This window comes from Ranitomeya variabilis, chromosome 5 (genome assembly GCF_051348905.1).
Source record: "Ranitomeya variabilis isolate aRanVar5 chromosome 5, aRanVar5.hap1, whole genome shotgun sequence".
Taxonomy (NCBI): domain Eukaryota; kingdom Metazoa; phylum Chordata; class Amphibia; order Anura; family Dendrobatidae; genus Ranitomeya; species Ranitomeya variabilis.
This window is the reverse complement of record NC_135236.1, coordinates 265,648,521-265,664,938: the sequence shown is the minus strand read 5'-3', so window position 1 is coordinate 265,664,938 and position 16,418 is coordinate 265,648,521. Positions and strand designations below refer to the sequence as shown.

The window sequence follows — 16,418 nt, the reverse complement described above, 5'->3', positions numbered from 1 at the left end:
CCCAAAGTGATTTTGTGGCCCTGTGCACTATTTCCTGTTTCACATCCACTATATTATACACAGGTAGCTATAGGACTCTAACTGCAACACTTATGTTTGATTATTTTGTATACAGGTTTTGGTGTCCCTCATGGTGATAATCACTAAAGAAGCGATATCATTAAAAAGACCACACCCAAATATTTCCTGTCAGTAATTCAGCTGTCCCTTCTTGCTTCTCATATAGCCATGGTGGCTGTGTCAGGGAAGGATCTTATTACCTCAACAAAGCACAGACTGTGTGGTTAAAGTGACTCTCCAGTCAAAATTTAAAATTTGGTTATACATTGGACCGCTATGGTGCCCTTATCATGACACTGTCTGCCATAGTTCCTTCATTCCAGAGCCCACTACTTCATTAATTGGCCACTGCTGTCTCAAACTTTGCAGTACAAAGTGCTAGTAGAAAGTCTTAGACACGTTTCCTTCCCTTTCCCCGACCTCTGACAGAACGAACCCAAAAACATTAATTCTGATGTTGGTGTTAGTACTGTCAGATGATTTAGCTGTCATTTTTTTAATTCCAAATCACAATTCTAGACTTGTTGGTTGACAACAAGTCGGAGTCATATTGTAAAAATCTTTTCAGTCAACTTGCTGTTGTGCAATCTAAGGTTACTGTTTTGCCCTAGAATTAAAGTGAACAAGTCAGGGCCGATAATGATATTAACCTGCAAGTTAATAGCATAATGGAGGTGCCTTGCCACAGTGCTGAAAATGCGGCACCAGGGAGAAAATTTACTTTATTTCTCCCAGGAGCTGCCAACTTTCAGTCATGCAGGCATACCCGGAGCAATTACAATCACCACTCTCAGCCCTGACTGACAGCGGGCGTATAGCCGCCACTTTTATTGTGGTGAGCAGTGACTACAACTGCTTAGGGCATACCTGTACTCCTGAAAGCCAGCGGCTCACAGGAGAAATGAAGTTCATTTTTTCTCAGGTGCTTCACATTGCAACCGGGCACCTCCAAAATGCTATTAGCTTGCAGATTAACCTTATATCTGCAGGATAATAGTGTTATTAGACCTGACAGGTTCCCTTTAAGGCCAGCTAGAAAGGCATAATACATTAGATGGAAAACCAAAGCAGCATTTGTTTAACCATGAAAATAACGTTTTCAATACTAGAATAATGTTAAAGGGGTTATCCACTACTAGGATAACTCCTTGTTGATCAAAATGTTTGGCCCCCGTAAAATCATAAAATTTATACTCACCTTCACTGCACGAGAGCCCCAACGAGAGCGAGTGCCGATACCACGAGAACGGTGCCAGCATGGGAGGTGAGTAAAAGCTTTATTATTTTATTGGGGCCAAGCGAGGGGTATGAGAAGTCGTCCAAGTAGTGGATAACTTCTTTAAGGTAGAGCAGTAAGAAAAAATCAGAGATATAAAGTGATTGTAGCAACTGATCATATTACTATTTTTCTAGGGCGAGCCAGGTGTGTTTAAATATAAGGAAGTCAGGATTAATAGTTGTTTAGCAAACAAACATTCAGCCAACAGCTATAAGGTGTATGCATCTAAATATTTGCAAGCACATTACAAAGAGTCATCCTTCATTTATTAATTCTAGCAATTACACAATAGATCAATTACTGTTCATTTGGAGTTATTTTTACATTTGATGACAATTTTTATGAATTTTACAAAGGGGGTTGCTCACATGGTAATTATGCAGCGCAGCCTACAGACATGAAACTGTGGTAAAAACCATAACAATTAGCACTAATTAAAAAAAGCCGCTATCTATGGAACCAATTTGAAACACAAACAACAAAATGGAATATTCAGGGAGCAGCTGAAACAAAATAAGGGCAAAAACAGACCACTTTGACCTGGTGACAGGTTTTCTTTAAAACAGTTTAATAAAAAAATACAGAAAATGGATCTTTCGACTTAGAGAAAGACACATTTTGGAATACTATAGAATCGCAAATTAAATTCAGTAGCTATTTTTAAAAAGGGCTGTGCAAAAGTTTTAGGCAGGCATGGAAAAATGCTGAAAAGTAAAACGGCTTAAAAAAATAGAAGTGTTAACAATATGTCTGTCAATTAAAGGGAATCTGTCAGCAGGTTTTTGCTATGTAATATCACAGCAGCATGAGGTAGGGGCTGAGATACTGATTTCAGTGATGTGCCACTTACTAGGCTTTGTGCTGTTGTTTCAATACTATCAGTGTTTTATCAGTGGGAGATTATTAGTGTCTGCGTTCCTCCTGGACCAGCCATGTCCCCTGCACCGATTAGCAGCTGACTATCAATATACAATGTACAGAGAAAGCTGCTAATCAGTGGCGTGGATGGGGACAGCTTTCTGAGCACTGTTACCTTTACAGCAAAGAAAACTCTTATTGCTGCACAACTGCTGCACCCAGTAAACTAAGTGATACATCTCTGGAATCAGGGTCTCTGTCCCTACATCATGCTGCTCTCAGATGAAATAGAAGAACCTGGTGACAGATTCCCTTTAACAAAATGCAAAATGAACGAACAAAAGAGAAATCGAAATTAGATCAATATTTGCTGTGACCACATTTGCCTTCAAAATTGCATTAATTCTTCTAGGAACACTTGCAAAAAAATTTTGAAAGTACTCGACAGGGAGGTTGGTCCAAGCATTATGGGGAACTAACCACAGATCTGTAGCTGTAGGCTTGCGCAATCCTTCTGTCTCTTCATGTAATGTAGACAGACTTGATGATGTTGAGATGATGGCTCTGCGGGGGCAATATCATCACTTTCAGTACTCCTTGTTCTTTAGACTGAAGATAGTCCTTTATGATATTGGATGTATACTTGAGGTTGTTATTCTTCTGCAGAATAAATTTGGAGCCAATCAGATGTCTCTATGATGGCATTGCTTGATGCAGACTGTATGTACTTGCTTGTACTTCTGCAAGACAAAATAGGAGTGGTCCATGGTGAAGTACTGGTGATAAGAAACAGGGCAGAGTAGATGGAATCTGCTGAACTGGTGGAGTGTCCAGGTCAGGCACAAGTTGGATGTGAGTAGGAGTAAAGTGGTATTTATTTCTGACTTCTTCCTCAGGCTATCATCCCTGAGGAAGAAATCAGATCAATTTTGAAACGCGTTGCTGTCTTTTAGAAAAAATTTTTTGTTGTTCTACACCTTCTCATTCTTGTTTTCATCTTTTGTCGCCCAAATGTATTTATTCATGTATTTGTTTCTACTGCTTACATAGCGCCAACATGTCCCAAAATCACTTCCATCACCGAACCAATATGCATTTTGTTGTTGCCTGTGTTCTTTCCCTACAAAACTCAAACAAATCCCAAAGAGGACTGAGTAATCATGTAACACATTTTTTCATTAAATTCATTGATTTTATCATTTTATCTGCCATTGCTTTACTGGAATATTCATATTTTATGCCAGTGTTTGGCAATGGCAAGTTTTACAGTTTTAGGCAGTTCATATATTTTATTTCCCAATCTAAATAAATGATAAATTTGTAAGTCTGCAGACATATGCGTAGGACATTTATGTCCAAAACGTATGCAAGTCTGTGCCATATATCGGACTACATTTGTCTGATTTGTGCTGTAAACATCCATTTATGTTTGTGCGCTTTCTTTTTTAAAATTCTTTTTGCAGCTAGCTTTAAATGGTACAGATAGGAAGACAAAGTATATATACAAGTAAGACATATATTGAAATGGACAATATACGTTTTGATACGTCTCCCATTGAGAATAATGGAGAAAAAAGTATATGCCTTTCATACGGTTTTTTGGGTACCAAAAAATGTAGTGATCTTCATTTTTTATGCAACAAACTTGACAAAACTTAGTCAAAAGAACATTTTTTGTACTATGTCTTGCCTATTATGGTCTAAGGATACACTACCATATTCCTGCAGAAAACAGTTTTTTTGTAATTCAGGTACATATGTCCAGCAGAATGCATTGTACTGATGTGAACCCAGCCTTAGATGTTGTCCATTACACTTTATATTATTGTTTTTCTTTTTGGTGATTCTGGCTGAACACATCATTCCTGTTGGTTAAGTTTGAGGTCTCTGCACTGTATAAAAGTTGTAAGAACTTTTTCATAGTGTCATTGTAAAAAAACATGTAAAGAGCAGGAACAGGTGCAGAGAGCATAAACTTTCCAGAGTTCAAATCTGGTACAGTTCTTGGAAGGCACAGACTAGGCAGCAATGAAAGGCAACTGCTATAAGCGATTAATATGGTATTTTTACTTGCGTTGTTGCATCATAATTGTTGGGAATTTTTACACTTCCAGTTGGCACCAAGTTTAGGTTTATGTAAGAATGTTTAGTTGGATTGAGTTAAAAACTTAAATGACCTAAGGTAAATTAAACTTGATCAAACTTAAAGAGCAACTATCATTTAAACATTTTATTTTAAAATAATAGATTTTACTTAACATGTGCATCAGATCGGTATGAGTTTGGGTTATAAGACCCCATGCTCACTCAAAAAACTGCTGTGCTCAGAAGCAACAAGTGCCTAGCTTGTGTCTGATTGCATGCACTAAATGGTGTTTGGGCTCAATAGAAAGTCTATGAGCCGGTAATCCACTCTGTGTACAGGGTTGTAGACTTTCTATTGAGCCCATACACCGCTATCTGTGCATACGCAGGGAAAACTATGGGCTTCATCCTGCTGAGCAGAGTGCTGCAGAACAGCTTTCTGAGCAATCATTGGGGGTCCCGGAAACTCAACCCCCAACAATCTGCTGCACATAGGTAGTACCTATGATTTAAAAAAATTAAACCATAGGTACTGTTTAAGGAGTTATTTCAATGTCATAATGACATATCAGAGTCGCTTAGCTTAACTCTAACTACTAGGCGCCTACATTTCTGATCAGAGAGCGGAGTAAACAGTATATACACTGCTCAAAAAAAAAAAAGGGGCCACTAAAATCCCACATCCTAGATATCACTGAATTAAATATTCCAGTTGTAAATCTTTGTTCATTACATAGTGGAATGTGTTGAGAACAATAAAACCTAAAAATTAGCGTAAATCACAACTAATATCCCACGGAGGTCTGGAGTTGGAATGATGCTCAATATCAAGGTGGAAAATGAAGTTACAGGCTGATCCAACTTCAGTGGAAATGCCTCAATACAAGGAAATGATGCTCAGTAGTGTGTGTGGTCTCCACGTGCCTGTATGACCTCCCTACAATGGCTGTGCATGCTACTGATGAGGCGGCAGATGGTCTCCTGAGGGATCTCCTCTCAGACTTGGACTAAAGCATCCGCCAACTTCTGGACAGTCTGTGGTGCAACGTGACATTGGTGGATGGTGCAAGACATGATGTCCCAGATGTGTTCAATCAGATGCAGGTCTGGGGAACGGGCGGGCCAGTCCATAGCTTCAATGCCTTCATCTTGCAGGAACTGCTGGCACTCTCCAGCCATATGAGGTCTGGCATTGTCCTGCATTAGGAGGAACCCAGGGCCAAACGCACCAGCATAATGTCTCACAAGGGGTCTGAGGATCTCATCTCAGTTCCTAATGGCAGTCAGGCTACCTCTGGTGAGCACATGGTGGGCTGTGCGGCCCTCCAAAGAAATGCCACCCCACCCATTACTGGAGCACTGCCAATCCGGTCATGCTGAAGAATGTTGCAGGCAGCAGATCGCTCTCCATGGCATCTCCAGACTCTGCCACGTCTGTCACATGTGCTCAGTGTGAACCTAATTTCATCTGTGAAGACCACAGGGCGCCAGTGGCGAATTTGCCAATCCTGATGTTCTGTGGCAAATATCAAGCGTACTGCATGGTGTTGGGCTGTGAGCACAATTCCCATCTGTGGATGTCGAGCACTCAGACCATCCTCATGGAGTCGGTTTCTAACCGTTTGTGCAGACACAAATGCCTATTTGTGGCCTGCTGGAGGACATATTGTAGGGCTCTGGCTGTGCTGTCATGATTCCCCAATGGCATGGGAACATCAGAAACACAAAAATAACAGACTAGCTCTCGGGTGATGGAAACTCAAGCTGACCGTGACCTAAATCTACCACACAACTAACAGTAGCCAGGAAGCATTCCTACGGCTGCCTAGATGCCATGCGCCAGCCGGAGAACTAACTACGCCTGGAAGAGGAAGGAACAGACCTGGCTTACCTCTAGAGAAATTCCCCAAAGATGATAGTAGCCCCCACGTATATTAACGGTGAGTTCAGAGGAAAAGACATACACAGTATGAAGGTAGATTTAGCAAAGCGAGGTCCACTTACTAGATAGAGGAAGGATACAAAAGAGGACTTCACGGTCAGCTGAAAAACCCTTTCAAAAACCCATCCTGAAATTACTTTAAGACTCCTGTGTCAACTCATGACACAGGAGTGGCAATTTCAGTCCACAAGAGCTTCCAGTAACAGGAAATGACAAAACTGTAAACTGGACAAGAAAAACAAAACAATAAGGACAAGAGTCCACTTAGCTGATCAGCAGACTAGTAGCAGGAACATGCAACTGAATGACTCAGGTTACAATGATGACCGGCAAGGAAGTGACTGGAGAGCAAGGCTAAATAGGGAACTCCCAAAACTGATGGAAGCAGGTGAGCTGAGGCAGAAAAGCACACACAAGTCTCCAGTACCACCAGCCACCACCAGGGGAGCCAAAAAGCGGATCACAACAGTACCCCCCCTTAAGGAGGGGGCACCGAACCCTCACAAGAACCGCCAGGGCGACCTGGATGAGCCCTATGAAAGGCACGAACCAAATCCGAGGCATGAACATCAGAGGCAGTTACCCAAGAATTATCTTCCTGACCATAGCCCTTCCATTTAACCAGGTACTGGAGTCTCCGCCTGGAAATACGGGAGTCCAAGATCTTCTCTATAACGTACTCCAATTCACCCTCAACCAGCACAGGAGCAGGAGGCCCAGCAGAAGGAACCACCGGCACCTCGTATCTCCGCAACAACGACCGATGGAACACATTATGGATAGCGAAAGATGCCGGAAGGTCCAAACGAAAGGAAACAGGGTTAATAATCTCCAAAATCCTATAGGGACCGATGAACCGAGGCTTAAATTTAGGAGAAGAAACCCTCATTGGGACAAAACGGGAAGACAACCACACCAAGTCCCCAACACGAAGGCGAGGACCAACCCGACGCTGGCGGTTAGCAAACCGCTGAGTCCTCTCCTGGGACAAATTCAAATTGTCCACCACTTGTTCCCAAATCCGATACAACCGATCCACCACAGCATCTACTCCAGGACAATCCGAAGACTCCACCTGACCAGAAGAAAAACGGGGATGAAACCCCGAATTGCAAAAGAAAGGGGAAACCAAAGTGGCAGAACTGGCCCGATTATTAAGAGCAAACTCCGCCAACGGCAAAAAGGCAACCCAATCATCCTGATCCGCAGACACAAAACACCTCAAATACGTCTCCAAAGTTTGATTAGTTCGCTCCGTCTTGCCATTAGTCTGAGGATGGAAGGCAGACGAAAAAGACAAATCAATGCCCAACCTGGCACAGAATGCCCGCCAAAATCTAGAAACGAACTGGGTACCCCTATCAGAAACGATATTTTCAGGAATACCATGCAAGCGAACCACATTTTGAAAAAACAAAGGAACCAACTCAGACGAGGAAGGCAACTTCGGCAAAGGCACCAAATGAACCATCTTAGAAAAAACGGTCACACACCACCCAGATAACAGACATCCTCTGAGAGACAGGAAGATCAGAAATAAAGTCCATCGAGATGTGCGTCCAAGGCCTCTTCGGAATAGGCAAGGGCAACAACAACCCGCTAGCCCTAGAACAACAAGGCTTGGCCCGAGCACACACATCACAAGACTGCACAAAAACACGCACATCACGAGACAGAGATGGCCACCAGAAGGATCTAGCCACCAAATCCCTGGTACCAAAAATTCCAGGATGACCCGCCAGCGTAGAAGAATGAACCTCCGAGATGACTCTACTGGTCCAATCATCAAGAACAAACAGTCTACCAGGTGGACAGCGATCAGGTCTATCCGCCTGAAACTCTTGCAAAGCACGTCGCAGATCTGGGGAAATAGCGGATAATATCACCCCATCCTTAAGGATACCTGTAGGTTCCGAATCACCAGGGGAATCAGGCTCAAAACTCCTAGAAAGGGCATCCGCCTTCACATTCTTAGAACCTGGTAGATATGAGACCACAAAATTAAACCGAGAGAAAAACAACGACCAGCGCGCCTGTCTAGGATTCAGGCGCCTGGCAGACTCAAGATAAATCAGATTCTTGTGATCAGTCAAAACCACCACCTGATGTCTAGCACCCTCAAGCCAATGACGCCACTCCTCAAATGCCCACTTCATGGCCAAAAGCTCCCGATTACCGACATCATAATTTCTTTCGGCGGCAGAAAATTTTCGAGAAAAGAACGCACAAGGTCTCATCACTGAGCAATCGGAACTTTTCTGCGACAAAACCGCCCCCGCTCCGATCTCGGAAGCATCGACCTCAACCTGAAAGGGGAGAGAGACATCGGGCTGGCGCAACACAGGGGCAGACGAAAAGCGGCGCTTAAGTTCCCGAAAGGCCTCCACAGCGGCAGAGGACCAATTGGCAACATCAGCACCCTTCTTAGTCAAATCCGTAAGAGGCTTAGCAACACCAGAAAAACCAGTTATAAATCGACGATAAAAATTAGCAAAGCCCAAGAACTTCTGAGGACCCTTTAGAGAAGTAGGCTGCGTCCAGTCACAAATAGCCCGAACCTTGACAGGGTCCATCTCAACAGAAGAAGGGGAAAAAATGTACCCCAAAAAGGAAATCTTTTGAACCCCAAAAACACACTTAGAACCCTTTACACACAGAGAATTCTCCCGCAAGACCTGAAAAACCCTCCTGACCTGCTGAACATGAGACTCCCAGTCCTCAGAAAAAATCAAAATATCGTCCAAATACACAATCATAAATTTATCCAGATATTCACGGAAAATATCATGCATAAAGGACTGAAAAACTGAAGGCGCATTAGAAAGGCCGAAAGGCATTACTAAATACTCTAAGTGGCCCTCAGGCGTATTAAATGCGGTTTTCCACTCATCCCCTTGCTTAATTCGCACCAAATTATACGCCCCACGGAGATCAATCTTGGAGAACCACTTAGCCCCCCTTATGCGAGCAAACAAATCAGTAAGCAGCAGCAACGGATACTGATATTTGACAGTAATTTTATTCAGGAGTCGATAATCAATACAAGGCCTCAGCGAGCCATCCTTTTTAGAGACAAAGAAAAACCCAGCTCCTAAAGGTGATGAAGAAGGACGAATATGTCCCTTTTCCAGGGACTCCTTAACATATTCTCGCATGGCAGCATGCTCAGGTACAGATAGGTTAAACAAACGACCCTTTGGAAATTTACTGCCTGGAATCAGATCTATGGCGCAATCACACTCTCTGTGGGGAGGGAGAGAACCAATTTTAGGCTCTTCAAAAATATCCCCAAAATCCGACAAAAATGCAGGAATCTCAGAGGGAATAGATGACGAGATAGGAACCAAAGGTATGTCCCCATGAGCCCCCCGACATCCCCAGCTTAACACAGACATAGTTTTCCAGTCCAGTACTGGGTTATGAGATTGTAACCATGGTAATCCAAGCACTAAAACATCATGTAAATTATACAACACGAGGAAGCGAATCATCTCCTGATGGTCTGGAGTCATACGCATAGTCACTTGCGTCCAGAACTGTGGTCTATTACAAGCCAGAGGTGTAGAATCAATACCCTTCAGAGGTATAGGGACTTCCAGAGGCTCCAAATCAAACCCACAGCGCCTGGCGAAGGACCAATCCATGAGACTCAGAGCGGCGCCAGAGTCCACATAGGCATCCACGGTAATAACTGATAATGAACAAATCAGAGTTACAGACAGAAGAAATTTAGACTGTAAAGTGCCAATAGAAACAGACTTGTCAACCTTCCTAGTACGTTTAGAGCATGCTGATATAACATGCGCGGAATCACCACAGTAGAAGCACAAGCCATTTTTGCGCCTATAATTCTGCCGCTCACTTCTTGACAGAATTCTGTCACATTGCATTTTCTCTGGCGTCCCTTCAGAAGATACCGCCAAATGGTGCACGGGTTTGCGCTCCCGCAAACGCCGATCAATCTGAATCGCCATTGTCATGGACTCATTCAGACCTGTGGGCGTAGGAAACCCCACCATGACATCCTTAACGGCATCAGAAAGGCCCTCTCTGAAATTTGCCGCTAGGGCACACTCATTCCACTGAGTAAGCACAGACCATTTACGAAATTTTTGGCAGTATATCTCAGCTTCATCTTGCCCTTGAGACAGGTCTATTAAAGCTTTTTCAGCTTGAATCTCCAAATTAGGTTCCTCATACAGCAACCCTAAAGCCAGAAAAAACGCATCCACATTGAGCAACGCAGGATCCCCTGGTGTCAATGAAAATGCCCAATTTTGAGGGTCACCTCGCAGCAAAGAAATCACAATCTTAACCTGCTGAACAGGATCTCCAGAGGAGTGAGGTCTGAGAGAAAGGAATAATTTACAATTACATTTGAAATTCAGAAACCGAGATCTATCTCCGGAAAATACCTCTGGTGTAGGAATCTTAGGTTCAGAAATAGGAGTACGTATAACATAATCTTGTAAATTCTGAACCTTCGTAGCAAGATTATTTAAACCTGCAGCCAAACTCTGAGGGTCCATCCTTAAACCTGAGAGATCAGAGCCATTCAAGGATTAGAAGGAGAGAAAGGCAAGGCTGTAAATAGAGCAGAAATACAACTGAGCCAACTAAGTAGCAAACATGAGAAAAAAAAAAAAAAAATCTACAGACTTCTTTTACTCTCCTTTCTTCTGCCAATTACTTTAACAGCGGCCGGTCATACTGTCATGATTCCCCAATGGCATGGGAACATCAGAAACACAAAAATAACAGACTAGCTCTCGGGTGATGGAAACTCAAGCTGACTGTGACCTAAATCTACCACACAACTAACAGTAGCCAGGAAGCATTCCTACGGCTGCCTAGATGCCATGCGCCAGCCGGAGAACTAACTACGCCTGGAAGAGGAAGGAACAGACCTGGCTTACCTCTAGAGAAATTCCCCAAAGATGATAGTAGCCCCCACGTATATTAACGGTGAGTTCAGAGGAAAAGACATACACAGTATGAAGGTAGATTTAGCAAAGCGAGGTCCACTTACTAGATAGAGGAAGGATACAAAAGAGGACTTCACGGTCAGCTGAAAAACCCTTTCAAAAACCCATCCTGAAATTACTTTAAGACTCCTGTGTCAACTCATGACACAGGAGTGGCAATTTCAGTCCACAAGAGCTTCCAGTAACAGGAAATGACAAAACTGTAAACTGGACAAGAAAAACAAAACAATAAGGACAAGAGTCCACTTAGCTGATCAGCAGACTAGTAGCAGGAACATGCAACTGAAAGACTCAGGTTACAATGATGACCGGCAAGGAAGTGACTGGAGAGCAAGGCTAAATAGGGAACTCCCAAAACTGATGGAAGCAGGTGAGCTGAGGCAGAAAAGCACACACAAGTCTCCAGTACCACCAGCCACCACCAGGGGAGCCAAAAAGCGGATCACAACACTGTGCTCCTCCTGTTCCTCCTTGCACAAAGGCTGAGGTAGTGGTCCTGCTGCTGGGTTGTTGCCCTCCTACGGCCCCCTCCACATCTCCTGGTGTACTGGCCTGTCTCCTGGTAGCGCCTCCAGCCTCTGAACACTACGCTGACAGACAAAGCAAACCATCTTGCCACAGCTCACATTGATGTGCCATCCTGGATGAGCTGCACTACCTGAGCCATTTGTGTGGGTTGTAGAGTCTGTCTCATGCTACCACGAGTGTGAAAGCACAACCATCATTTAAAAGTGACCAAAACATCAGCCAGAAAACATTGGTACTGAGATGTGGTCTGTATTCCCCACTTGCAGAACCACTCCTTTATTGAGTGTGTCTTGATAATTGACAATAATTTCCATCTGTTGTCTATTCCACTGGCACAACAGCATGTGAAATTGATTGTCAAACAGTGGTGCTTCCTAAGTGGACAGTTTGATTTCACAGAAGTTTGATTTACTTGGAGTTATATTCTGTTGTTTAAGTGTTCCCTTTATTTTTTTGAGCAGTGTACATTCCTAGAAAGTCTACAGACCCAACAATGGCTGAAAGATCACATATAACTTTCCAAAGTTATATGACTGTCATATTTGTTTGTGTCATGAAATGGCACCAACAGGAGGCAGAAAATTGACTTATTTAGCCTTATATGTCATCAAAATCAATAGTGAATACCTAGCTTAATATGTTAGGTTTATTAATTATTACTTTGAAAGGGCTTCCATAGTTCAATATGAGTTTGTTTAGCACTCATTTTCTATACTTTTGGTTCAGGCAGCTGAGATGTGATTACAGCCACATCGGTATATTCTTAAGATAAAAATTCTAAACATTTTACATTCTCTCTCAGGTTCTAGTCTCCGGAGGAAGTCTTGAACCATCTTTCTAGGAGGTTGCAGGTGGCTAATATAATTCGCCGAGAAAAGGAGTATTCATGATGGGCACAAGGAGACCAATGAACCGCATACCCTCTGGGAATGGAAGGTTCTATGACTCCCATGGAAGTAGTAATGGGAGTACAAGTGACAGTGAAGACAGTAATGGTTCAGTCTACACTCCCCGGGCAGACAGCAGAAGCTACCTCCTCAATATGAGGCCAGAGAACAGGTAAGTAAATTGTTTGTCTTGCTATGTAGATATTGAAGCCATTGGATGCAATTAAGGGTGTTTCATTATAATTGCCTGATTGGCACAATTCTGCTATTTCTGAGGCGCCACACATACCGTAAATAAGGAGTGAGCCATAGAATATTTGGTGGGCTGCAACACACATAAACCCTTGGTGTACACAGGTTTTCAGGTGTCTCCAGTCATCATTTCACTCTACTCCATTGGAAGAAGCCAATCATAAGTGACAAAGCTGGGTCTGGTGGATGGCAGAGCATGTCTGTGAAAGATTGTTTTTAATCTATTCTCATGAGTAGGATAATGACTGATAATAGTGACTGTGCTGCACTATTGTGTTTTGCACTTTTTACAGCAAGATCACAGAAGCGTTGGAGGTGATAAAGTGGCAGAGACAGCAATTTGCATACAGCCAAGATAATATCCATTTGTGTACTTTCTATGGTTGCTTTTGGGTGATGATTGGAGACACATGAAAACCTGTACACTCCTATGTTCTGTCAGCTGATGGAATATTCAAAGAGTTTCATTCACTAATGAAAAACTAGATATCCTAATAATAATAATGTAGTGGCGCTAAGAATATCAGAAAGGTGTAGAGCTTTTCAGGATATATTATTCAAAGTGGTTTTCTGAAATTTTAATAATGATGGGCAATCCTTAGGGTATTTCATCAATATCTAAGATGCTCCTCACCACTGCCAATCATTTGCACCAGGGTGCACCACTTCTCCTTTAATCTTGTGTCTGTGTCCGGTTCGGCAACATGATACTATACACTTCAATGGGTTGGACTTCAATATGATTGTTTCAGAAAACTCTGTAAAGGGTTTTTTAACAAGATTGCAGTTCATCATCTGTTCACAAAATTGGTGTGAAGTTAGCACTGTGGCTCAGTGGTTAGCATCGCAGCGCTGGAGTCCTGGGTTCAAATCCCACCAAGGACAACATCTGCAAGGAGTTTGTATGTTCGCCCCGTGTTTGCGTGGGTTTCCTCTGGGTGCTCCAGTTTCCTCCCACATTCCAAAGACATATTGACAGGGAATTTAGATTGTGACCCCCATCGGAGACAGCAAAGATAATGTGGGCAAACTGTAAAGGGCTGTAGGATATGTTAGCGCTATATAAAAATAAAGATTATTATTATTAATGATTGTTGGTGGATCCACCACTGAGAACCGAACTATTCGTAAGAACAATAGTCCCCTTCTGAGTCCTCCGTTTGAATACAATGATACCTGAGCATTCACAGTGCCTCTTTATTCCAAGTCTATGGTACTGATATGGATAGCTGGTGCAATCTTCAGTGCTCAGCAGCTTAACACCAATCAGTTGGATAGTTGATAAGTTGCAAACTTTGTATAACCCCTTTCAGCTTTATTTACGCAAAAAATGTTTTAACTGCTAATATAAGTCTGTTGTGGCATTAATAATTCGTTAGCCTATTAAATATATAATTGACTTTCTTTAATTCATAGCCCAATTTGGGAGCTATTGATAACTCTATTGTAAAGTTAAAACATTTGCAAGAGCTTGAAGGATGCAAACATCTATGAATGCACAAAGACTTGTAGATATATGTACATACATTCCATCCTTACAATAACTAAAAGCTATAATTATCATATAGTCATACTAGTTCTTAGTAATCATATGCTGATTCCTATAATTACATGTGTTGATTACAGTGACAGACAGATTACAAATATGTATTGACTGCCACATAGGAACAACTGCTTCTGGCCTAGAGGATAGAGGATACGTCTGACCACGAGATGGACTGTCAATGTGCGCAGTGCTTGCTGTGAAATATCTACTTGCCCCAGTGAATATTCTGATATATGTGGATAAAAAGCCTTATGCATGTGTTTAGACAGATCTTGCAATTTTCTAATAGCTGTTACTAACCTTGCCAGATTCAATTTGTGTGATCTATTCAATTTGTCCGGGGTAATACAGCATCTAGTAGAATCAGACTAAAAGCCAATAATAAGATGTACACTTTATATACAGTATAAAGTCAGTGTTTCAGATATATTAGCCTTTCTTTATACCGCGGTGGCCTTTGGTAAAGTTAACAGTGTCTTTGGTTACTTGAGGTGAAAGATTTAGAAATAGCAAATGTTCTGTCAGGTCTGGCAGCTAAAAGGGAAGAGAACAAACTTGCAACAGAGCCAGGAAAAGGGGCTAGGTTACACTGCAAATTCAGTCCAAGTCCCGGAGAAAGTCTCCACACTTCACTTTCATTGCTATATGTCCTTCCTAGGTTAGCGGCTCTCCTTACCTCTCCAAATTCTCTTCTTGAGACATCAGTGCACTTTAATATAAATCATACTGATGAAGTGAGAATGTTATTCTACCTTCTGTCACTATTAGATTGCTATGTGAAAGCTGACTGTCAATCTATCAATAAATAGTGAATGATTGATTTAAAGGGGTTATCCAGGACTGTTTTTTAGTATGGTCCTAAGAAATGACAGGCAGGTAGTTGCTAACTAACTGCCTGTTCTGCCCAGTGCTCACTGACCGCTCTTGTTGGCGATTCAGAAGCTTCCAGTTCTCTTTCGCTCTGCTCTGTTGACAAGGGGTGATTGCTGAAGTCATGCTGATTGATAGCTAGCCTCGCTGCTTAATCACGGGAAGCTAGATGTCAATCAGCATGATGTTGTCAGTCACGCCCCATTAATAGAGCAGCCTGGAAGAAAAGCTGCGCTGTTGACATGGAGCAGCTGAATCACTGGCAGGAACGGTCAGTGACTGCTCTGAGTAAGCATATACCAAACAAACAAGAAAAGAGATTATGCATATAGGGCGCACACCCAGACTTCCCCCGATGAAGCTGCATCCTGCAGCGATATGCGTGGGGCTTTCCCCACACTACTTGGGTCCTGGGACCATTCTCTTCTGACTGTATGACGGCTGACGCCACACTCTGGACTGCCTGATACGGTGATGTTCCCTCATATTTAGTCTTTTGGCTTATTTCTCTGACATTGGTCTGCCCTTTTTCCTTCCACTGTGATGGTTTGAGTTGGCGAGTTTATCTTATACGCTCCCTATATCACTTTAACAGGCTCGTCCCTTTGTGATACTGGTAGCGTTGCCTTTTATAGGGACTATTTTTGGTATTTAAACTCCCAAATCTTTTTTTTTTTTTTTTTGAGGGGATTTACACTTATCTCCTCTTGCTGCAATTTAGTAGGCTTATTGAGGCCCCCTTGCTAGCATTAGCCTTTTCATTTATATAGGGGCACTCCTGCACTATATGGTACTCTGGGGACGCCCAGAGTTTACCTGCTACCTTGCTCTGTGCACATAAGTCACCGTTTGTGCATATGTGTTGTGCTATTTATGCTACATCTTTGTATCTTGCATTTACGAAAGTACCAGTAGTGTGTTGGTGGCGTGACTCACCATATATTATTGTATCTTTAGCTGTCTCCATATATTTCCTCTGTATAGGACCATTGGTGTGTTGGTTGTATTTTAATATGTTTTTCTTGGTGTTTTCTGTCTCCCACATCAATAAATAATTTTTTTTATTTTTTCAACTTAATTGTATTCTGGGTGTGCGCCCTATATGCACAATCTATTTTCTTGTTTG

At 42.4% G+C, this 16,418-nt stretch overlaps 1 protein-coding gene across 1 annotated transcript in view; it reads left to right on the top strand.

Moving 5' to 3' along the window:
- The window catches only part of ALPK3 (alpha kinase 3), a 213,605-nt gene that overhangs the window by 12,512 nt on the left and 184,675 nt on the right, over window positions 1–16,418 (top strand). The window contains exon 2 of the mRNA XM_077264220.1: window positions 12,540–12,796. Within this exon, the coding sequence (XP_077120335.1) occupies window positions 12,624–12,796 (173 nt within the window). The 5' untranslated portion in view covers window positions 12,540–12,623. The remainder of the gene's footprint in view (window positions 1–12,539; window positions 12,797–16,418) is intronic.